The sequence below is a fragment of the Myotis nattereri genome (assembly GCF_964212035.1).
Source record: "Myotis nattereri genome assembly, chromosome: 1".
In the NCBI taxonomy this organism is placed as follows: domain Eukaryota; kingdom Metazoa; phylum Chordata; class Mammalia; order Chiroptera; family Vespertilionidae; genus Myotis; species Myotis nattereri.
Genome location: NC_138075.1, coordinates 85081080 through 85105127, shown reverse-complemented (window position 1 = coordinate 85105127; position 24048 = coordinate 85081080). Strand labels below are relative to the sequence as shown.

General features: G+C 40.4%; 1 protein-coding gene across 1 annotated transcript in view; it reads right to left on the bottom strand.

Moving 5' to 3' along the window:
* The window catches only part of G2E3 (G2/M-phase specific E3 ubiquitin protein ligase), a 64521-nt gene extending 40700 nt beyond the window's left edge, over positions 1–23821 (bottom strand). Inside the window, exons 1-2 of the mRNA XM_081095215.1 lie at positions 23712–23821; positions 9608–9648 (exon numbers count right to left, since the gene is read on the bottom strand). Coding sequence (XP_080951341.1) covers positions 9608–9644 — 37 coding nt within the window. The 5' untranslated portion in view covers positions 9645–9648; positions 23712–23821. The remainder of the gene's footprint in view (positions 1–9607; positions 9649–23711) is intronic.
* Positions 23822–24048: the final 227 nt, after the last annotated feature.

Sequence of the window (24048 nt, the reverse complement as noted above, 5' to 3'; positions counted from 1 at the left end):
ATGTAGAGACTCCCTGAGGGGATGGGCTCAGATGCTTGCCTTTGTTTTGCCTAGGTCAGAACTTTCTCAGGGCTGGAGTCTGACCATTATCAAAAGCATTTAGACAAATATACTAGCTACAGCAGCTTGAAACAAAGGATAACTGACAGGACAAGCAGGTGACAGACTAAAAAGCCTAAGAAACAAGAAGCTGGAAATGGGGGACACATGGGGAAATAATGGCTTTGAAAAGTTCCCACATATAGTGAGGGAATCTAGGACACACACATGCTCAGGGCTGGGTGCATACTCAGGAAAAACCCGGAAACTAAGCTTCCACCTCTGGCTGGTCAGGAAGCTCCTGAAAGTCTCTATAAAAATCAAATTTAATTTTAACTTTAAGGAACTAGAAGAAGAAAAAAAAGAATAAAGTAAACCCAAAACTAGCATAAGGGACGAAATAATAAACATTAGAGCAGAAAAAAATGAAAGAGAAAGAAAACAATAGAATGAATAAAAGCAAAGTTGGTTCTTTGAAAAGGTCAACAGAATTTTAGACCGACTCACAATAAAAGAGACAAACCTTTAGATTGACCTAGGAAAAAAAAAAAAAGAAGACTCAAAACTTATGACAAAGATACAAAAATCAAAACAGTGTGGTACTGGCATAAGAGAAATGGAAAGATATATAGACATATAGATATATGAAAAAGAAGATTCCAGAAATAAACCCATATATCTAAGATCAATTAATTTTGAACAAGGATTCTAAGACCATTCCATGGGAAAAGAAAAGTCTCTTCAACAAATGGTGATGGCAGGCCCTTGCCAGGTAGTTCAGTTGGTTAGGGCGCTGTTTCAATGCACCAAGATTTCAGGTTCGATCTTTGCTCAGAGTATATACAAGAAGCAACCAATGAAACAACAAATGCATGGAGCAACAGAATGACATCTCTCTCTCTCTCTCTAAACCAATCAACAACAAAAAATTTTAAATGGTGCTGGGACAACTAAATAGTCACATGCAAGATAATATAATCACACCCCTTCCTAACACCATATACAACAATTAAATTAACTCAAAGCAGGTCCAAGACCTAATTGTACGGTCAAAACTATACAACTCTTAGAAGAAAATATAGGGGTAAGTCTTCATAACCTTGAATTTGGCAATAGTTTCTTAAATATCACAAGATACTAAAAACAAAAGTAATCAAAGAAAAAATAGAGAAATTAAACTTCACTGAAGTTTAAGACATTTGTTCATCAAAGGATAATAACAAGATAGTAAAAAGATAATGTACAGAGAATTAAGAGAATATATTTGGAAATCATATACCTGTTAAGGGTCTAGTGTCCAGAATGTATAAGAAAGTCTTACAACTCAACAAGAAAAATACAACCCAATTTTAAAATGGGGCAAAAGACCTGAATAGACATTTCTCCACAGAAGATATATGGTCAGTAAGCATATTAAAAGATGCTTAATATCATTATTCATTAAGGAAATACAATCTAAACCACAATGAGATGCCACTCCACACCCACTAGGATGGTTATAATCAAAACAGCCTAGCCAGTTTAGCTCAGTGGCTAGTATCAGCCTTCAGACTGAAAGGTCCCAGGTTCGATTCTGGTTGCAGGCTCAATCCCCATTCCTGGTCAGGGCGCATGCCAGAGGCAACAAGTTGATGTGAGGTGTCTCTTTCACATGATGTTTCCTTCTCTCTGTTTCTCCCCCTCCCACTCTCTCTAAAAAAAAAAATCAATGGAAAAATATCCTTGGGTGAGGATTAACAACAACAAAAGTAATAACACAGTAACAATTAACAGATAATAACAAATGTTTGGAAGGCTGTGGAGAAACCCTCATATACTGCTAGTGTAAATGTGAAATGGTATAGCTACTTTGAAAAATAATCTGGCAGTTCTGCAAAAAGTTAAACATAGTTACTGCATGGCACAACAATTCCATTCCTGGGTATACATGCCAAAGAAATAAAAAATAAATATTCAAACAAATATTTGTATACTCATGTTCACAGCAGCACTGTTCACAATAGCCAAAAAAAGGGCAGGGGGTGTTCACTGATAGGTGGATAAATAAATAAACAAAATATAGTATATCCATACAATGGAATATTATTTAGCTAGAAAAAGGAATGAAGTACTGATACATACAACATGGATGAGTCTTGAAACATTATGCTAAATGAAAGAATCCAAGCACAAAAGGTTACGTACATGATTCCATTTACATAAGATTTCATTATCCAGAATAGGTATATTACAGAGATAGACAAAAAGCAGACTGATGTTTTCCAGAGGAAATGAAAATATTTTGGAGCCCGTGATGGTTGCACAAAATTGTGTATGTACATAATGTCACCAAATTGTACATTTCAAAATAGTTAAAGTAGTGAATTTTCTATTATGTGCATTTTACCACAATAATAACAAATTTAGAAAGAAGTTTGAGAAGCTCAGCTCTAAGCAAGAGCAATTTTAAAGTGCTCACTCATGCTATCCTGTGCACTGTTTCTGGCTCCTGAGAAGGAGTACAGAAACTAAGGGTCCCAGCAGGGCCATATTGAACTTCCGTGTCTGCATGACTAGCTTAAGCTTTACTGAACTTCATCACTCTCCAAGCCACATCTAGGAAGAGCCTTATACACATAAAGTTTGCTGATGGAGGTATGCAAATAATGCTACACAGCCATGAACTACCACTATAACCAACAACATGGATGAATCTCATGAGCTTCATTATGTGCATACACAATTTTGTGCAACCATCACTGGCTCCAAAATATTTTCAACACCGTCAAAGGAAACTCTATACCCATTAGGTAGTCACTTCTCATTTCCTCTGGAAAACATCAGTCTGCTTTTTGTCTAGCTCTGTAATATACCTATTCTGGATAATGAAATCTTATGTAAATGGAATCATTCCTTTTTCTAGCTAAATAATATTCCATAACGATGAACAAAAATGACTTTGAGTCAGATATTATTCTTGGGAAGGATAACAGGACAGCATGAGGACAGCAACAACAAGGATGACTTCTGGGTGCTATTTCTATTCTACTTTTTGTTCTGGAGGGTGGTTACACAGGATGACCCTAATTATTACCTTGAGGAGTTTGTAATTTATTTGGGGTGCAAATAGGAGTCAATGAAGATCTGTGAATTGGCAGAGGTATAACCAAAGATGTGTTATTAAAGAAGAAGGAGAAAGACTACAAGAATCTAGAACTGAAATAAAAGAGACTCACAAGTAGCCAAAAAGAAAAGAGGAACTATGTAAATACAAGATGGTGCTGCTGCCAAGCCATTTTATCTATGTGCCTTGATGTAATAGTCTTATCCAAATTTCCAAGTATCTCACTGAAAATGTCTCAAAATGAACAAAATTGTTCTATGTGACACTAGTGGAAATAAGAGTGAGCCAAATCTAGCTATCATCTGTGACCATGTGATGTCCTGTAATCTTTCATATGTATTACCTTGGATAAAATATGAGCTGGAGTTAATAATTTTGTTAACAGTATACTATATTTCTCAAATGTACATGCAATATGAATTTTTAATATGATACCAGGTATTTATCTGCAATAATGGACGGGAAAAAATTGAGGGTTTAATATCCTCAGCAATTCACAGAAGCCCCAAAATCCAACATCTATATTCCCATCACATACATTGAAACCATCATGACAATGCTGTCATTTTCCTTTGTGAGACCAAGGCAAGATGGCAGGTTCTAAATAATGCATAAGCTACCAACATCCCTGCTCATATTCCTTTCAAAAAATGGTGAAGTGTCTTTTTTATAGTCCATAAAGAATGGAAATCAGATGGTGAATCAGATCATTGCTTTTAGGAGGAGCTACCACACAAACTACAGGTTCTTTAGTTCACCCATGTCAGGATCAGGTTGCCAGTTTACAGAGAGCCTCCCAGCTGCATTTTCCCACGGCTAAAAGAATCCACACCAGCTTAAAATCCTGCCTCCACCTCTTTTTACTCACCGATGAGCATGCCCCTCACCCATCTCATTCCTTTCCTACGAAGTCAGGTTAGTATTTTACACAAATCAACAGTGATCTCAGAGAAATGTGCAACTCTTTCCTTTACCTCTGAATACAAATCCCAGTCTAGGTAGACTGAAAACAGAACAGGAAATATAACCAAATAAAACCAATGTTTAAATTAGCACTACTCTTCAATTACTGGGCCACTCAGATGCACGCTGACATTTCCATGTTTCTCTGAGAGTAGGACCAGAGAAAAACTAGGTGTGCTGGGAAGAAATGGACCATGTCCAAGCATAAGGTGTCCTCTTCTTTCCTCTCTTGTTTGTTTTCTGGATCCTCCCTAGGCTTCCAACTTTCAAGATAAATTCTCCCAACATCACCTTAACCCAAACATCTCACTCTGCTCCTTGAATTCATAGCAACTCTAAGAGCAAACCCTCCTCCAAGAGATTTCTTATAGTGCTGCTTGGTTTTAGCCTTTATTGTATGTGTAAGATCTCTAGGTTACCATCTACATTCCTTCCAGTGCACAGTTCTGATTTCCAATAAATATTAGCGAGACAAAGACTAAAGTAAATACATAAATAAATAAAAATAATCTTAAAAAGGCAAACTGTAGCCCTAACCAGTTTGGCTCAGCGGATAGAGCGTCGGCCTGTGGACTCAAGAGTCCCAGGTTCGATTCCGGTCAAGGGCATGTACCTTGGTTGCGGGCACATCCCCAGTGGGGAGTGTGCAGGAGGCAGCTGATCAATGTTTCCAATTTTCTATCCCTTTCCCTTCCTCTCTGTAAAAAATCAATAAAATATATATTTTTTAAAAAAAGGCAAACTGTAGAGTCAGGGACATGTGAGTTAGCACTCAGATCTACGTTCTCACTGTATAACCCTGGACAGGTCACATAAACACTTTTTGCTCTGTTTCCTCCTTTTTTTAAAATAAATTTTTATCGTTGAAAGTATTACATATGGCCCTTGTTTCCCCCATTGCCCTCTCCAACATCCCTCGCCCCCAACCGTCACCATCCTATTGTCTGGGTCTATGGGTTATGCATATGAGTTCATTGGTTGATCTCTTCCCCCTCCCCATTCTCTCCTGCATTCCCTCTGTTTCCTCCTCTTAAAAATGAGGACAATAGTACCAACCTCAAACTGTGTCTTAATGAGGATTAAATGATATAGTATATAGTAATATAATTAAAAGGGCGTGGCACATAGAACTGAGGAAGAGTTAGTATAATTATTATCAATCTTTCATATCTCATGATGTTTACTTATACAGAAAATTTATAATAACATACTAATAAAACGAGCTTCTCAGACAGCCGCAATGAGGAACCAGCACTCAGAAACCTAGGCCATGACAGGTTCAGCGGATACTAACTTTTCTGCTACTTCTCAGCTGTTTTATAACATTTACATGCACATCACCCTCCTCTGAGGGTATTTATTCCAGATTATATGTGCTACACACGCCACTTCTCTGTTTCCCACTCAAAATGCATTGCCATAAGGTAAATGAATGATGACATTTTTATAGGTCTAATCTTAATTCATCTTTAAAAAACATAATCATTTACAAAAGTTGTCATTGGTAACAAATGTTCTCTTTTCCTTCCCCTCACAGCTAGTCATGCTCTGAGACCATTGCTGATCTTTTTTTTTTTTTTTAAATATATTTTATTGATTTTTTACAGAGAGGAAGGGAGAGAGATAGAGAGTTAGAAACATCGATCAGCTGCCTCCTGCACATCTCCCACTGGGGATGTGTCCGCAACGCAGGTACATGCCCTCGACCGGAATCGAACCGGGGACCTTTCAGTCCGCAAGCCGACGCTCAATCCACTGAGCCAAACCGGTTTCGGCCATTGCTGATCTTTTGAACTGAGTAGTAGTTCAGTAAAGTCACTAATGCATTCAAAGCCTTAGCCTGAGTGAACCCAGTGTGCCAGAAGCCGGTCCATCTTTGCTGCTTGACACAGTCGCTGCAGGAAAGAAACATCTGCACAGCATATGTTTCAAGGGACCTGGCGTATATGGCCTACTGTTCTTAATATATTTGCTCCCCTTAGCGCTACGTGTTTTAACCACGGTCACCTATCCGAGAAAGGTTGTTTCCCCAGGTAGGGATTTTCCCCTGAAGTTAGGGAGGGAATAAAACCCCTTAACTAAATGCCAGGCGGGTAGTTAATCACTTTAACTATGAACAATCGAGCTGAAGCTACATAATCTTTACTCCCTGGAATGGAGAGAAGAAACGCCCTAACCTTTGCAATAGAAATTGACAGGATTAAAATCAACTGGTATAAATACAGATGTAACAAGACAATAAAAAACCAGAACTTGGCTGGAGATCCAAACCAGAACTGGGCTAGAGATCCTGGCTAGGCTGCTGATCAACTGAAAAATAAAAATAAAAAAAATAACATACTAATAAAACAATGAGAAAATCACTAGTTGAAGAGAAAAGCCTCCGAGAATCTCAAGGTGGTAGATCAATACAAGATGGAAGGAGCTTGACTCTCTAAATGAGTGCACAGAGCTGAAACTCCCTGTCTGCCCCACCTCCACTAAATAATCCACACTGGACTATAACATGAGCACATAATAAATTTTTATTGTGTTAAACCATTAAGACTTTAGGGATCACCTATAACACTAGCAGCTAGTCTTATTTACCTTAACTCAGGGATGGGGAACCTTTTTTCGGCCAAGGGTGAGCTGGATATTTATAACATCATTCCCAGGCCATGCAAAATTAGCTGGCTATATTTGGTTAAACATTTAATTAACTCACCCATAATGTCTTGGCAGGGCCAGACCAAATGATTTCGCAGGCCTTACAGGGACAATGGGCTGGATGTTCCCTATCCCTGCCTTAACTAATCAACAATGAATGTTATATGTTAAAAAGGTGCTCTATATTTGTTATCTAGGCTAGTCACAAAATAGATTCCAATATTATATTGCAAAATATCCCCTCTATATTTACCTTCCTCACTCCAGTTTAATGAGCCATACCTAAAAGCCTCTTCCTCCAATCTTTTAAGAGTCTAGCTCCCCTGCCTTCCTCTATATAAAGTAACTGATCATATTAACTCCAGCAAATTGCCATTTGTTTATTGGACATTTTACAACAGCAGCTCCCACCTTAATGTCTTCATCCCTAGTGCATACACTTTTACTGTAAGTGGGCATGCAGCTATCAAGAGAAAAAGAAACACAAGGAATTAGCTTACACTACAAAAGAGGAGTCCTCATGATATATGCTTAGATGAAGCTGCATCTGCTATATACTGTGAGCCTGCAGGTTTCAATTTGTTCCCCTCCTGCCTCCACCCAGTATGCAGACCCTGAATACAGGACAGGATAGGTTTTCGGCATGGTTTTTATAAATAGATTACTTTTGTTTTTATTTGTACTTGTTTTTTAATTTTAATGTTTAGAATTCAGTAAAATTGTTCTGACTTCATTGTATGTAAGATCATCTTCTACTATAGCAAATGATATTATTTCATAACTAGAGGCCCGATGCACGAAGATTCCTACAAGACTAGGCCTTCCTTCCCATGGCTGCCGGCACTGCCTTCGCTCCGACCAGAGCTGCCTTTCCTCCTTCACTCTGGCCCAGAGCCACCTTTCCACCTTCCCACACTGCCCAGAGGCCCAGAGCGGCTGGGGTGGTGCAGAATGCCTGCGTTGTCGCCATGGGAACGACACAAGCATCCTGCCCTGCCCCCAGGAGCTTGGAGTCTGCGTGCATGCACACTGCCCACAGGCCTGCCAGCTTTGTTGGGTTAATTTGCATACCCACTCCTGATTGGCTGGTGGGCATCATGAAGGGATGGTCAATTTACATCTTTCTCTTTCATTAGTGTAGATAATGAAATAAACACATTTATATATATACCAGAGGCCCGATGCACGAAATTCATGCACTGGGGGCATGGGGGCAGGTCCCTCAGCCCAGACTGCATCCTCTCGAAATCCAGGAGCCCTCAGGGGATGTCCGACTGATGGCTTAGGCCCGCTCCCCATAAGGAGCGGGCCTAAGCCATCAGCTAGACATCCTTAGCGCTGCAGCGTAGGCGGGAGAGGCTCCACAATCGCTGCTGGGCTAGCCAGCTGTGAGCCTGGCTTCTGGCTGAGCGGTGCTCCCCCTGTGGAAGCACACTGACCACCAGGGGACACCTCCTGCATTGAGCATCTGCCCCCTGGTGGTCAGTGTGTGTCATAACGACCGGTTGTTCTGCTGTTCGTTTGATTTGTATATTAGCCTTTTATTATATAGGATATACATATATAAAATTGAGTCAATCCTAGCAAAAAGATTAAGTAATGACAGAATAGGTAGTATTTACATCTGGCAAATATATGAAGGTACTCTGTGAATTACTAAGTTTCAGAACTATTAGCATAGTTGATAGAAGTCTGTAAGTAAAATCAGGAAAGCAGAGGGAAGTTTAAGAACACAAAATTCCTTATCCAACATGATGTGGAGTCCACAGATACTCTCTACAAAGGATAGGCAAGCCATAGAGTTCTAAGTGTAATATGTTAAATTGAAAGGGAATAAAAAAATAAATCTATAGCCTGGCTGGTGTGGTTGAGTGCCAACCTATGAACCAGATCACAGTTTGATTCCAGGTCAGGCATAAGCCTGGGTTGTGGGCTTGATCCCCAGTAGGGGTCATGCAGGAGGCAGATGATCAATAATTCTTTCTCATCATTGATGTTTCTGTCTCTCTCTCCTTCACCCTTCCTCTCTGAAATCAATAAAAATATATTTGAAACAAAATAAATCTATAAAAGGATAGATGAGAGGAGGAGTGGTAGCAGAAGAGTATAAAGTAACAGTTTAGCCCTAACTGGTTTGGCTCAGTGGATAGAGCGTTGGCCTGCAGACTGAAGGGTCCCAGTTTCAATTCCAGTCAAGGGCATGTACCTTGGTTGTGGGCACATCCCAGATAGGGAGTGTGCAGGAGGCAGCTGAATCGATGTTTCTCTCTCACTGATGTTTCTAATTCTCTATCCCTCTCCCTCTCCCTTCCTCTCTGTAAAAAATCAATAAAATATATTTAAATAAATAGTTTAAATTTTTCATTTTCCATGGTAACAAGTCAATAAATACTGTTTAAGTTCAATATATAAATGAAAAAAAAAACACAACTAAAAGCAAAGGTCTGTATCTATCTGAGGAGACTGTTGTGACCATTAAAACAACTTTTGCTTTTCATGTTAAACTTTCATGTTCTGTTTAAATCGTTCTCACCTACATTTTTCCTTTTGTAAAGGAATGTGAAAAAATTTATTTATTAAATAAATAATTTTATTAAGATATAAACAATGCCTGATTAAAAATACATATAGAGAATACAAATAAAATATAGCAAATTTTCTTTCTATAGCAGATTTTTGTTGAAATGAATACACACACAATGTTATACCTTAATACATGACTATATGAAGCAAGCATGAATCAGGAAATTCATTTCTATAGTTTGAGTAGCATTTTGAAGAGATTTATTATAAAAAAGCATGAGTAAAATATTTTAAATTATATTTGAGAATATTTTAAATACTGTAACTTACCGAGAGTCCGTGAGTCACTTGGTTTATTTTCATTCATTTTACTAGGAAAAATAAGAACATATAATACAGCCAGCTTAATTTTAGAAGTTTCAAATTATCCATTTTAAATTTAGTCAATGCATAATTACAAATAAGTTGCATATTATTTCATACTCTAATACATGACTTCCTCACCTTTTATACAACTAAGACTGATAGTTCTGGACAAAAGGTGGTGGGCATTGTTAAAATTCGAGGGAATGTTTTGTTGTTATCAAAAGATTAAGATAACTACTTGTATTTAGAGGATAGGGGCCAGGATTTCAAGAGATCCTGCAATGCACCCAACAGTCCTACACAACAAAGAACATTCTAGACCAGCGATTTTCAAGGATTTTTTACTAAATTCTTCAGCACACACAAAAAAGTAATATTCTTTGCCAATATGACAAAACAGATATAATTTTGATTCATTCACGCCAACAGCTATTATTGTCTTGGTCCTTGTCATTTTTCTATTTGACAATCTAAGGGAGAAGAGGTCAGTGACCCTGACTAAATAGTCAGGTATTACACGTTTTAAAAATTCTTCGGCATACCAGTGTGCCACGGCATAATGACTGAAAAAATCCTGGTCTAAACTTTTGAATTTCCAGATGTATATTCAGGATTCAGGTTAAAACAAAACAAAGAAACCAACCAAAAAAACCCTCAAACCTATCTATAACTACAATAACCCAGAACCTGAGCCATTTTACATATAGACTTTTTTCCCCCTGCTACTTTAGGACAAAATGAGTCTTTCCATTATTTATAAATATCATCTTTTTTTTTTCTTGCTATTTTAGGAGAAAATGAATATTTCCAAACTACTACTCCTATGTAAAGTCAAGGAAACTTGTATGTTAATTTTGTTCATAACTTTACCAAGATTTGTTTATTGTTTAGGAAAAAAAAAAAATCACATCATCAATAGCAATGCTATTCATATTTAAGTACCCTGAAAAACAATTCTTCATCCGACTATATTTGTGGCTGTTATATTTGTAGGCATTCTATATAGAACTGCAAGCATATGACTGCTATAGTCACATTCTAATTCCAGTACAGTGCTCAACCATTTACATACCCTTTGGTTAGAAGCCCTGTGGTTCTTCTGGTCTGCAATCTCTTTCATTGCAATGAGAGAAAAATAAAACAAAACAAAAAAAACCTATCACACATCACTGGTGGTTTTATTTAGAACAGAAGGATGATAAGGCAAATGTCATAAAAAAAGCTCTAGTGAATCTGGATAAAAATATATATAAAAGTACCTTATACTATTATTTTAACTTTTCTCTGTTTAAAATTATATCAAAAATAAAAGTTAACCCCAAATTGGATGTTCTAAAGACATTATATAACTCATACTTTGATTAAATTCACTTAGCCTTCTTTCTATTCCCCAGCATCTGATTAATGACTGCTTTATTTCAAACAACCATCTCCAAAACAAAGCTTCAGCAAAAAGTTAAGGATTATTCACACATTTTAGTTGGATTTTTATCATTTGTTCTCCTGCCAGTACATGAATTTTAAGATGCCCTAAGTAGTAGGGGGGGAACAATGTTATGTAAGTATATCCTATATAATAAAGAACTAATATGCTAATTAGACCAAACAGCAGAACGACCTTCTGGACGACTGTCTGGATGACCTTCCAGACGAAGCAGGGGCTGCGAGGGCCAGCCCAGGCTGTGAGGGGCTACGAGGACCTGCCGAGGCTCCGAGGGGCTGTGAGGGCCGGCCAAGGCTCTCAATAACAGCTCAAGTCTTAACAATAACTTAACATCATTAACAATTTAACGAAGCAATCTAGAAAGCCACTGCCTAGAGGTATTCTTGAGTCTCTTCCACTGCTTACCCCAACTTGGTCTGTTAGTGATATTCACAGTTTGATTCTCCTCCCTTCAACAGGTGGAGCCTGATTTCCCTTTCCTTGCGCTTAGCAACTTCCACCACAAAGCCTGGCAGAAATGACAATGTGTGACTATGTCATAAAAGGCATTGTGACTTTCCTATCATGGGTCATCAGCACTGGAGGAAGCTACAGTAGTTACCATGTCATAAAGGATTCTCAAGATGCTCTTTAAAGAGGTCCACTTGGCAAAGAAGTGAGGCATTTACTCAAAGCCTTATAAGGGAGTCATTTTAAAAGTGAATCCTTCAGCCCCAGTCAAGCCTTCATAGGACTGACTGCACCCTGGCTGATAGTCTGGGAGCAACTTCCTAAGAGATCCTAAGCCAGAATCACACTGCTGAGCTACTTTCAAATTTTGACCCAAAGAAATGGTAAAAATAATAAATGTTTATTGTTTCAAGTCACAAAGTTTTGGGGTTATTTGTTACACAGCAATAACTAACTAATGCACTAAAGTAAGCCAAATTCCCTTTCATGGCAGCTGGGTAGCTATTCTAACAGTTTTTTTTGGTGGGATCTTTAGGGCTTTCAATATATAAGATTATGCCACCTGCAAACAGACAATTTTGCTTATTTCTTTTGGATTTGGATATGTTTTATGTTTTTCTTGCCTGACTCCTCTGCTAGGATTTCTAGTACTATGTTGAATAGGAATGGTGAGAGTGCACATCCGTCTTCTTCCTAATTTTACCGGAAAAGCTTTCAACCTTTCACCATTGAGTATGATGCTAGCTTGCATATATAGATGGCCTTTATTATGTTGAAGCGTATTCCTTCTATACCTAATTTGTTGAGAATTTTTATCATGAAAGAATGTTTTTTGTTAAATGCTTTTTCTATTGAGATGACTTTAATTTTTATTTCACATTCTATTAATGTGATGTATCACACTTACTGATTTGCATATGTTGAACCATCTTTGCATCCAAGGATGAATCCTACTTGATCCTAACGTATGATCCTTTTAATGTGCTGTTGAATTTGGTTTGTTAGTATTTTATTGAGAAATTTTATATCCATACTCATCAGGAATATTGGCCTGTAGCTTTACTGTAGTGTCCTTATCTGGTTTTGATATCCAGGAGTTGAACGCACACTTTAGAAAAGAAATTCAACATGGCCAACAAGAAAATGAAAGAAGGAATGCTGAAAAATTCACAAATCGAGAATCTCCAAACTAAAGGGAGTCCATGCCTAGAATACTTCACTGATGAATTCTATCAAGTATTTAAGAACTGGCACCAATGTTTTCCAAACCGATCCAAAATATAGAAGAAGAGGAAACACTTAATTGAATCTATAAAAAAGCCAGCATTTATCTTCATACCAAAGCTAAAGGCATCACAGAAAAGCTACAGACCAGTACCCCTTATGAATATAAATGCAAAAATCATCAACAAAATACCTGCAAACTGAATCTTTGTTAAGAGAACTACACACCAGGACAAAGTGGGGCTTATCTCAGGAATATTTGGGTGGTTCAACGTATGAAGAAAAGTCAAATAATGTAATATATCACATTAACAATAAAAGCAAAATGTGACATATTCATCTTGATTGATGCAGAAAAAAAAACAGTGACAAAATCCAACACTCTTTCATGATAAAAAAAAGAACACCAACAACTGAGGAATAGAAGGGATCTTCCTTGGCATGATAAAAGGGCACCACAGCTAATACACTTCAGTGGTGGAAGACTGAAAGCTTTCCACATAAAATCTGGAGAAAAACAACCAAGTCTACTCTCACCATTCCTATTCAACACTGTACTAGAAGTTCCAGCTAGAAAAATTAGGCAAGAAGGAAATTAAAGGCATCCAAATTGAAAGCAAAATAGCTCTATTTGCAGAACACATGATATTACGTGGACAATATCCCAATGAATTAGCAAAAACACAAAAACAGAGATTCTGAGATGTCAGCAGCATGGCAGCACGAGAAGACCTTCAGGTCTTTACCCATGAGGTTGGATGGCTATAATTCAATAAAAGATTTTCTGCTCAACACACAAACAAGTTTGAGAGATATGTGCATTAAGACATCTGAAGGTGGGAATGAACAGGGCAACAGGATGGGGAAAGGACAGAGACAAGAGCCATAGATGCATTCCAGAGTTCTCTGCTGCCCCAGAAGATGCAATAGCAGTGAACACTAGAGGTGCAACCCCCACTGGATAAACCAGAGGGGCAGAGGCAGCAATCAGGCCTGGGCAGTTGGCACACATTGAGGCTGAGCCCAGGGTCAGGGGCAGAGAAGTACTGCAAAGGGTGGCAGCATTCTACCACCTATCATTACTGGTCAAAGAAATCTGCAGTCCTGGGAATTATCTATCATATTCTCCTGTGGCTCCCTGGCAGTAAAATCCTCACTTGAAAGACTGTAAAAAGGCAGAAAAAAACTTTCCAGCGTTAAGTAGTCTGTTCTCATTGCAGCTAAACCCACTAGAAAGAACGTAACTGCAGGCATGCAAAACCTCCCCCACCACACATACCTTCCCTAACCCATTGAGGTAGAGCATGGTAGAGGCAGCTGGGTCAACTCAGATGGAGTGGCCCTGCAGGTGCTTCTGGCTACAGGAAGGCAGCACAGGGAACACACAGGTCGGGTAACCCATAGCCTGCCACTTCCCACCACGGAGGTGGTACTCTGAGACTGAGGAGATCGGGTCGTAAAGAGGACATCCACCTTCTTGAGATTTTTCCTTTTCTTTCTGAACTCCCTTCTTACCTTGGACTGATGGATTAATCTCTGTCTGGGTATTTGTGGAAATGAATATATATATATATATATATATATATATATATATATATATATATATATCCTCACCCAAGGATATATTTCACTGATTTTTAGAGAGAGAGGAAGGAGGGATTGGGAGAGGTAGGGGGGGAGAAATACTGATGTGAGAAACATCGATTGGTTGCCTCCAGTACACACCCTCACCGGGGATCAAACCTGCAAACTAGGTATGTTCCCTGACCGGGAATCAAACCCTCAAAATTTTGATGTAAAGGATGACACTCCAAACAACTGAGCCACCAAGCCAGGTCACGAAATATTTTAAGTATTTGACTCTCACTGTTTAGCTGGTTGATAACTAGAGGTCTTCCTTTTGTTTTCCAGTAGGTGGTGGTGAAGCCCTAGTTTTTATTTTGTTACCTACACCACAGAGGTTTCCAGGGATCTCTATAGGGCAGAAGATATTTGTAAACAATACTTCCAAGGGCTATTATCTAAAATACAGTATAAAGAACTCATACAACCGTGGCTGGGTGGCTCAGTTGGTTGGTGCATCATCTCGTACACCAAAACTTTGAGGGTTTGATTCCTGGTCAGGGCACATACCTAGGTTGCAGGTTTCATCCACCGTCTGGTGCATTCGAGATATTGATGTATTGCTCTTACATCTCTCTCTCTCTCTAAAAATCAATAAAGTAATTTAAAAAATAAATTAAAAGGAAAAGCCGCATGTAAGGAGCTTATAAGTCACCACTCCATCCTAACAACAAGAGCTGAAAAGACTGAATGAGTAACACTTTTTGGATCTGTCAGAGAGGGGTGGACCGGGGATATACAGTGGGGCCTTGACTTAAGAGTGTCCCGACTAACGAGTTTTTGGCGATACCAGCTGTCTCTCGGCCGATTTTTTGCATTGAGTTAATAGAGTAATTTGAGTTAAGGAGCTCCTTAACAAGCTTGGTCTTGGAACGAATTAAACTCGTAAGTCAAGGCCCCACTGTACCACTCTCTCCAAGACTGAAGATACAGGTGAATACTGTGAGTCACCACTTACATGAACAGAGATTTATCAGCTATAACTGCTGTGGGACCTAGTGCAAGGGTAGGAAAACCTGAACTGTAATTGACTAATTGCTGGAAGCTCAGTGCATACAACTTTGATATTTAAAAGTTGTGGGTCCCTCTCACAATATTGTGAGATTTATCATCAGGAACTTGACAAGGATCCACAGTAAATGTTAGAGAAAAATGTTAGAGAAAAATGTTAGAGAAAAATCTCCTTGTACTTTCGGCAGGGGGAGGGGGAAAAGGTATCATTTGAAAGACACCAAAGCACTCTGTCCTGGTCTCAAGAAAACTAATTAAGCAGAGCCTAAATTACTCGGGTATTGTCAGAGCTTAAATGATCTGGGGTAAAGGAAATATCCAACCCCAACCCGTTCTAGCCATCCTGACCCACACAATGGGGGAGAAAAAAAACTGAGAAATACTTGTGAAGTTCATAGTCCAGGAGCATAGGCTCCTGAAAAGACTGAGACCTAATCATAGGGCTAAAGAACATTTCCTCTTCCCCCATACCTTACCACCATATTATAAACAGCCTATTTACTTACAACAATTCCTTTTACACTGTACATCATGTTGGCTATCAAGAAAAACTTACTGTGCATATCAAATGGCAAATAGCACAACCTAAAAAGACAGAGAGCTAGCATCAGAACCTGACATCGCAGAGATGTTGGAATTTTATCAAAAGAGGAATATGAGCCGAAACCGGTTTGGCTCAGTGGACAGAGCGTCAGCCTGCAGACTGAAAGGTCCCAGGTTCGATTCCGGTCAAGGGCATGTACCTGGGTTGCGGGCACATCCGCAGTAGGAGATGTGCAGGAGGCAGCTGATCAATGTTTCTCTCTCTCATCAATGTTTCTAACTCTCTATCTCTCTCCCTTCCTCTCTGTAAAAAATCAATAAAATATATTAAAAAAAAAAAAAGAGGAATATGAAACAACTATGATGAACATGTTAAGGGTTCTAATGGATAAAGTAGACAGTATACAACAACAACAGATGGGCAATGTAAGCAGAGTTGGAAATCCCATAAAAGCACCAAAACTAAATGCTAAAGATATCAAAAATACTGTAACAGAAATGAAGAATGCATTTGATGGGATTATCAGTAGACTGAACAAAGAACTGCTGAGTTTGGAGAGTCGGAGAGAACCAAGATGGCGGCATAGGTTAACGCCGGAGTTTGCTGCTTTGAACAACTACTTCAAAAGTGAAACTAAAAGACGGAACGGACATCACCCAGAACCACTGGAACGCTGGCTGAGTGGAAGTCCTACAACTAGGAGGAAAGAGAAACGCATACGGACACTCAGAGGAGGCACAGTGCTGAAGTCAAATTCTGAGGTGCGGAGTGCGCGGAGCGGGCTGGCGGCGGAGGGCGCGGTGGGCGTTTTCAATCGGGAGGGAGTCGCAGACTCTGAGCTCCAGATACAGGCGAGTCTTTAGGGACCCAGACTCAAACGGGAGAAGCGGGACTGCCTGGCTTCGGTCAGAGCGAGTGCAGCTTTCTCTCCGAGCTTTGCAGCGGGTGCTGGGACTCAGAGAGGCAGAGCCCCTAGGGACAGGACTGAGAGCCGCCATAACTGCTCTCTCCAGCCCACCCTGTTGATCCTGTGCGACCCGCCCCGCCCAAGTCCTGCACAGAGGCATTTGCCGGATAGCCTCAGGCAAACGCCAGATTAGCACCTCCCTAGAGGACAGAAGTTCTCTCACTGCTGACACAGCTGATTCTCATAGCCACTTGGCCTGGAGGTCAAACCCTCCCTGGTATTAGCTACAACAATCAAGATTTAACTATAAGACCACGAACAAAGACCACTAGGGGGTGCACCAAGGAAGCATAACAAAATGGGGAGACAAAGAAACAGGACAAAATTGTCAATGGAAGATATAGAGTTCAGAACCACACTTTTAAGGTCTCTCAAGAACTGTTTAGAAGCCGCCGATAAACTTAATGAGATCTACAAGAAAACTAATGAGACCCTCGATGTTATATTGGGGAACCAACTAGAAATTAAGCATACACTGACTGAAATAAAGAATATTATACAGACTCCCGACAGCAGACCAGAGGAGCGCAAGAATCAAGTCAATGATCTGAAATGCGAGGAAGCAAAAAACACCCAACCGGAAAAGCAAAATGAAAAAAGAATCCAAAAATGCGAGGATAGTGTAAGGAGCCTCTGGGACAGCTTCAAGCGTACCAACATCAGAATTATAGGGGTGCCAGAAGATGAGAGAGAGCAAGATATTGAAAACCTATTTGAAGAAATAATGACAGAAAACTTCCCCCACCTGGTGAAAGAAATGGACTTACAGGTCCAAGAAGGGCGGAGAACCCCAAACAAAAGGAATCCAAAGAGGACCACACCAAGACACATCATAATTAAAATGCCAAGAGCAAAAGATAAAGAGAGAATCTTACAAACAGCAAGAGAAAGAAACTCAGTTACCTACAAGGGAATACCCATACGACTGTCAGCTGATTTCTCAACAGAAACTTTGCAGGCCAGAAGGGAGTGGCAAGAAATATTCAAAGTGATGAATACCAAGAACCTACAACCAAGATTACTTTATCCAGCAAAGCTATCATTCAGAATTGAAGGTCAGATAAAGAGCTTCACAGATAAGGAAAAGCTAAAGGAGTTCATCACCACCAAACCAGGATTATATGAAATGCTGAAAGGTATCCTTTAAGAAGAGGAAGAGGAAGAAAAAGGTAAAGATACAAATTATGAACAACAAATATGCATCTATCAACAAGTGAACCTAAGAATCAAGGGAATAAATAATCTGATGAACAGAATGAACTGGTGATTATAATAGAATCAGGGACATAGAAAGGGAATGGACTGACTATTCTTGGGGGGGAAAGGGGTGTGGGAGATGCGGGAAGAGACTGGACAAAAATCGTGCACCTATGGATGAGGACAGTGGGTGGGGAGTGAGGGCGGAGGGTGGGGCGGGAACTGGGAGGAGGGGAGTTATGGGGGGTGGGGGGGAAGAGGAACAAATGTAATAATCTGAACAATAAAGATTTAATTAAAAATAAAATAAAATAAAAAAATAAAAAAGATCCAACTATATTATATTCTGAGAAGGGCAAAACAATGAAGACAGTAAAAAGATCAGTGGTTGCCTGGGGGGTGGGATGAATAGGTGGAGCACAGAGGAATTTTAGACCAGTGAAAATACTCTGTATGATATCATAATGATGGATATGTCATTACATATTTTTATCCAAACCCAATGCATGTACAACACCCAAGAGTGAACAGAAATTTAAACTATGGACTTTGAGTGATTATCATGTCAATGCAGGTTCATCAATTTTAACAAATGTACCACTCTAGTGGGAGATATTGACAATGAGAGAGTCTATGCATGTGTGGGGCAGAGGGTACATGGGAAATCTCTATTATAATCCCCTCAATTTTTCTGTGAACCTAAAATTGCTCATTAAAAAAGTTTTAATAAAAAAATGTAACAAAGTTACTACAAGTTTATATTGAGTTACTTTACAACTAGTTCTCAGGAAACATGTTTCCCGCCTTCTTCCTCTTCGTATCGGCTCCCTATGCCTCTTTGTAATGTTTCTTCTTGATTCCATTGTCATCTCAGCACATGAAAAGTTTTCTAGTTTGGCTCCCAATAGTTGTTTGGTATTCCAATTCCAAATTCAAGAGAAATAATGTGAATAGCCTAGCCCACATCAGCTATTCAGCTCTGATTTAAATACCTGGTACCACTTTGGCTGGAGATCGTATGTGGCATGGAAGCATCCTTACACTAACCCAGTCGTGGGCAAACTACGGCCCACTGGGTCCGGCCCTTTTGAAATGAATATAACTAAAAAAAAAAAAAAAAAAAAAAAAAGACCGTACCCTTTTATGTAATGATGTTTACTATGAATTTATACTAGTTCACACAAACACTCCATCCATGCTTTTGTTCCGGCCCTCCGGTCCAGTTTAAGAACCCATTGTGGCCCTCGAGTCAAAAAGTTTGCCTACCCCTCGACTAACCCCTCTACCCAATGGTCCTTAGAATGATGTCCCTGCATTGTCAGACAGGTTTTTTTAAAAAAGGTTGAGGGCAAGGTCAGGTAACAATCTTAAATGTTCAAACGGGGGTGAGGGGTGGGGGTGGGGGGCAAATCTGTTTTCAATTCCTCAATATTTTAATTTAGAATTGATGCAAAAATGAATTCATGTACAAATAAGGCTAACTTTCTATTATAAAGTTAATTTTTAAATTACACTTAACTCATTCCTATAGTTAAAACAAAATTGTACTAGATGGAAATTAAATGCCAAAAGAAAATTTTTAAGTTACTAAATATTTTGGTGCATCAGTTTTTTTTCATCTTAATATGGAAATAATAAAATGGCTATAAGGATTAATGTGAAAATATGTATAAAGCAAATATTGATCTTAATTTTTTCCCACTTGATAGGTCTTCTGAGCCAATGATTTCAGTACTTATTTTTCCATATTTGTCAAATTTACAAAGCATATATGACTAAAATCTCTCTACTAAACTACACAAAATTCTATTCTTTCAGAATTAACATGATACAATATGTTAGCACTCATTGAACATACAGTTTCAGAGAATAAGGACTCACTGTTCTGTATTAAGAATTTGCAGGTAAAAAGACAAAGAGGACAAGAGCTCAGAATCAATGCATACAACTAAAATCCAAGGTGGAAGAAGCACTCTGCCTAGGCTCGGGGAATCTAGGTAGGTATTTGAAAATTTTAAGGGGAAATAAAAAAAGGTCAATGGATAAGTATGCATAAAAATGATAGAGAATAGATTTGAAGAACTGTAGTATGGATAAAACGTCACAGGTTGGAAAAAGGTGGTGGAATATTATGAAGATTACAAAGCCCTACTGAGAAGGGCTTTGTAAAAAAAACAGCTAAGAAATTTGAATTTTATATGGTAGGCAATGGGAAGCTATCAGAGATTTTTATGGAGCAACATTTGTAAGGACAGACTGCATAGCCCTGGCCAATGTGGCTCACTGATTATAGAGTGTCGGCCTGCACAGTGAAGGGTTGCCTGAGTTCAATTTCTGGGCAAGGGCACCTACCTGGGTTGCAAGTTCAAGCCCTGCCCCAGAGGGGGCCTGTGCAGGAGGCAATCAATGGATGTGCCTCTCACATTCATGGTTCTCGTTCTCATTCTCTCATTCTCTCTCTCTCTCTCTCTCTCTCTCTCCCCCCCCTTCTCTCTTCCACTCTCAGAAAGGCTAGTACATTTGATCTCACTGATATGTGGAATCTAATGAACAAAATGAACTAACGAGCAAAATAGAGAAATAGAGACAGACCCACAGAAAGCAGGCTGACAGCTGGGGTCAGGGGGAATTGGGGAGCTAGGTGGTGGTGGTGGTGGGATTCAGAAAAAAAAAAAGAGAAAAAAACTCACAAACAACAGTGTAGTGATTGCTAAGGGGAGGTGGGTGAAGGGAAGGTGAAGGAGGGTATAGGGGGTATAAATGGTGATGGCGGGATATCTGGCTTGGGGCTGTGAACATACAATACAATGTACATATGATGTGTTATGGAACTGTGCACCTGAAACCTGTATTATTGTTCACCAATGTCACCCAAATAAATTCAATAAAAAGGAAAAAAATAAAATAAAAAGGCATGAACTTTCTAATTAAATCTGGTTTCTGACCCCAGTTCAAACATTTGATTAGTTGTGAGAATAAATTACTGAGCCCCTCTTAGCTTCAGTTTTATCTGAAAGTAGTACATATAGCAGTGCTAACTGTGAAGATTGAGATAATGAATGTAATGTGGTTTGTACAATGCTTAGTAACTCAATAAGAGATATATGTAACATTTACTATGTGCCACACATTGTTCTACAATGTGTATATGTATTAACTCATTTGAGTCTCACAATATTCCTACAAGGCAGATATTGTTATACACAGCTGAGGGAATCAAAGCACAGAAAGGTTAAATGGCTTTCTTCGTCACAAAGCTACCAAGTGGTAGACATGGAACTAACTCCAGTTCCATGCCCTTAATCAATATATTATAAAGCCTCTTTAGTAAAGATCATGTCAGAGTTTTTGAAACTCGGGTCAAATTCTCTCTGGTTAAATTTATAATTAATAAATACAGATTCCCCGACCCCATCCTCCAGACCTACTCTGATGAAGCCAAGTAATCAGCATTTATTAATCCTCATCAGAGGATATTTTTTCCATTGATTTTTTTTTTAAGAGAGTGGAAGGGGAAGTGAAGAAGGGGAGGGAGGGAAGGAAAGAGGGAGGAAGGAAGGGAGGGAGGGAGGGAGGGAGAGAGTGGAAGAGAGTGAGAGAGACTGAGAGAGTGAGAGAGAGAGAGAGAGAGAGAGAGAGAGAGAGAGAGAGAGAGAGAAGCATCTCACGTGAGGTTGCCTCGCGCCCAGGCCACGCAGCGCTGGGGATGGAGCTTGTTCTTGACTGGAATCTGAACCCATGACCCCTTAGTCCCTGGGCTGACGCTCTAACCACTGAGCACTGACTAGTGCTAGAATCATCACCATAATAAAAGGTAATATGCAAATGGTCATCATGCCATCATGCTGTAATGCCAATCAGCAGGGACCTGAGGCTGGGTGGCGCCAGGCCAGGGCGGGGAACCTGAGGCCCCTGGGGCTGCACCCCCCACCCCAGTGCCATAACGTGAGGCTGTGTCCCCTGCCTGCTGGGCTTGATGGGGCTGGGGCCGGCCAGGCCTTGGTGTCGCCCAATGTGGGTGGGGCCAGCTGGACACTTCTTTATAGAGAAAGGGAAAATAACAATATTAATATATTTCCTCTAATTAATTCCCTTTTAATGTGTACAAATTTTGTGCACCAGGCCACTTGTTATTTAATAAATCCTTCAAGGTAATGTGTATGCAATAAAATTTGGAACTCACTCATTTAGGGAGACAGAGCAAAAAATCAATGAAAAGAATCCAGATAAGGAAAAGATACATTAAAATGTAGACACTGATGTTTAAAAAAAAAATTACCATGTGCTGGTAGCTTACACAAAATGAGAATAGCTCATGGGAAAGTATAGCGAATGTCTTTGCTGTAGTCTTACACAAAATGTTTAAATTCCAACGATCATAAATACTGAACATTTAAACCTATTTTCCCCCCAGCTAATGATGAACCAAAAATTCATTAGCAGGGACAGGAGAGTGGGAGTGGCCAACACTAGATGAAGGAATATCTATTCTGAATAATGCAAAGTCCTACTTTGTAAGAACTACTTATACACTTATATAGTATGATGCCCTGATGTTAAAAAATCTTAAAAGGAACAGAAAATACCTGTTCCTATAAAGCAAGGCAAAATTAGTCTGAGAGTTTTCAATGAGGCAAGATACAAAATGTCCACACACGTAAAGCACTCATTTAGTGTCCGCTTGCGCGAAAGCCGATCCATACAGCACTCACTCACGACATACATTTAAACTATTCCAGAAGGCAAGACTTTGCTACGGGGCTAGACAGAGTTTGCTATTTTAGGTAGTTCGTCATTACAAATAAATAAAACAAAAAAACACCAAAATAAAAACAAAGCAAAACAAAGAAAACCCCATGCTGGAAATAGTATTTCCAACGTGACTCCACAATACCGCAGCTGGCCAATGAACAGAGGGGGCTGGAGGTATGTCTGTGGCACCAACTAAACCTCACCCCTATTGTTAGCAGTCGAATGCGACCCTTGTGAACGCTGCTCTTACTGGAGCCGGTTTAAATGGGCAAGAGTCTCGGGTTTCTGCGGTACAAGAAAAAATGCCAGGCGTGGAAGAAAAACATCCGGTTTTAAATACAAAGGCTGCTCAGATTTCAGTTTAAATCCCTACCGGGCATTCCACAGCCTGTCACTTCCCCGCGGAGCCGAAGAACAGCCTGCTGCGGCCGCGCCCCTCGGGAAGAACCCGGAGCTCCGCCGCGCGCCGCCGCATTCCAAACCTGTGCCAACCTTCCATCTTCGATAAAGGAGGGTTCTCCTACCTGTGGCAACGCGTTCGCAATCGGCTGCGGCTACTGTCGAAGCTTCAGCACGCGAGCCGAATGGGCGAAAATGCTAACCAGCCATGACCAGCAGGTCAGAGATTAGACAAAAGCCAGAGGTTAAGCGAGGCTCGATACTCTCACAATTGCCTCGTACGCGCCAACCGTCCGGAGCGCTGGCCCGGGAAAAGCTCCCCTGCGCCCCGACCTCTCCAAATCCCTAGAGGCGGCCCCGCCACCCGAACGCCCACAGGCAGCCCGAGGCCCCCGCTCCCCTGCGCCGCCGGCCGAGCCCTGGAACCCTCCCTTCGTCCCGCTCCCCAGCCGCTCACCACGGCGCGGCCAGACGTTCCAGAAGCGCCGGGGCACCTTTCAGTTCTCGCGCTGCAACAACAGCAACATCCCCATCCAACGGCCTGCAAGATTCAAAATCTCCACTTCCGGCCGCAACCCGGAAGAGGGCCTAGGCCCCGCCCCTCGGGGCGGAACCCGCGGCGGTGCTGAGGTGGCGGCGGCGGCGGCGCGCGCGCCCCCCGCGGGCCGCCCTCCCGACTGTGTCCGAGTGCCTTCGGTTTCTTTCGTCCGGCTCCTTGTCTCGGTGCACAGCGAGGTCGGGCGCAGGGTCGGCGTTTCTGCCCGGTGGCTCCCCAGAGGACCCTATTGTTTCTG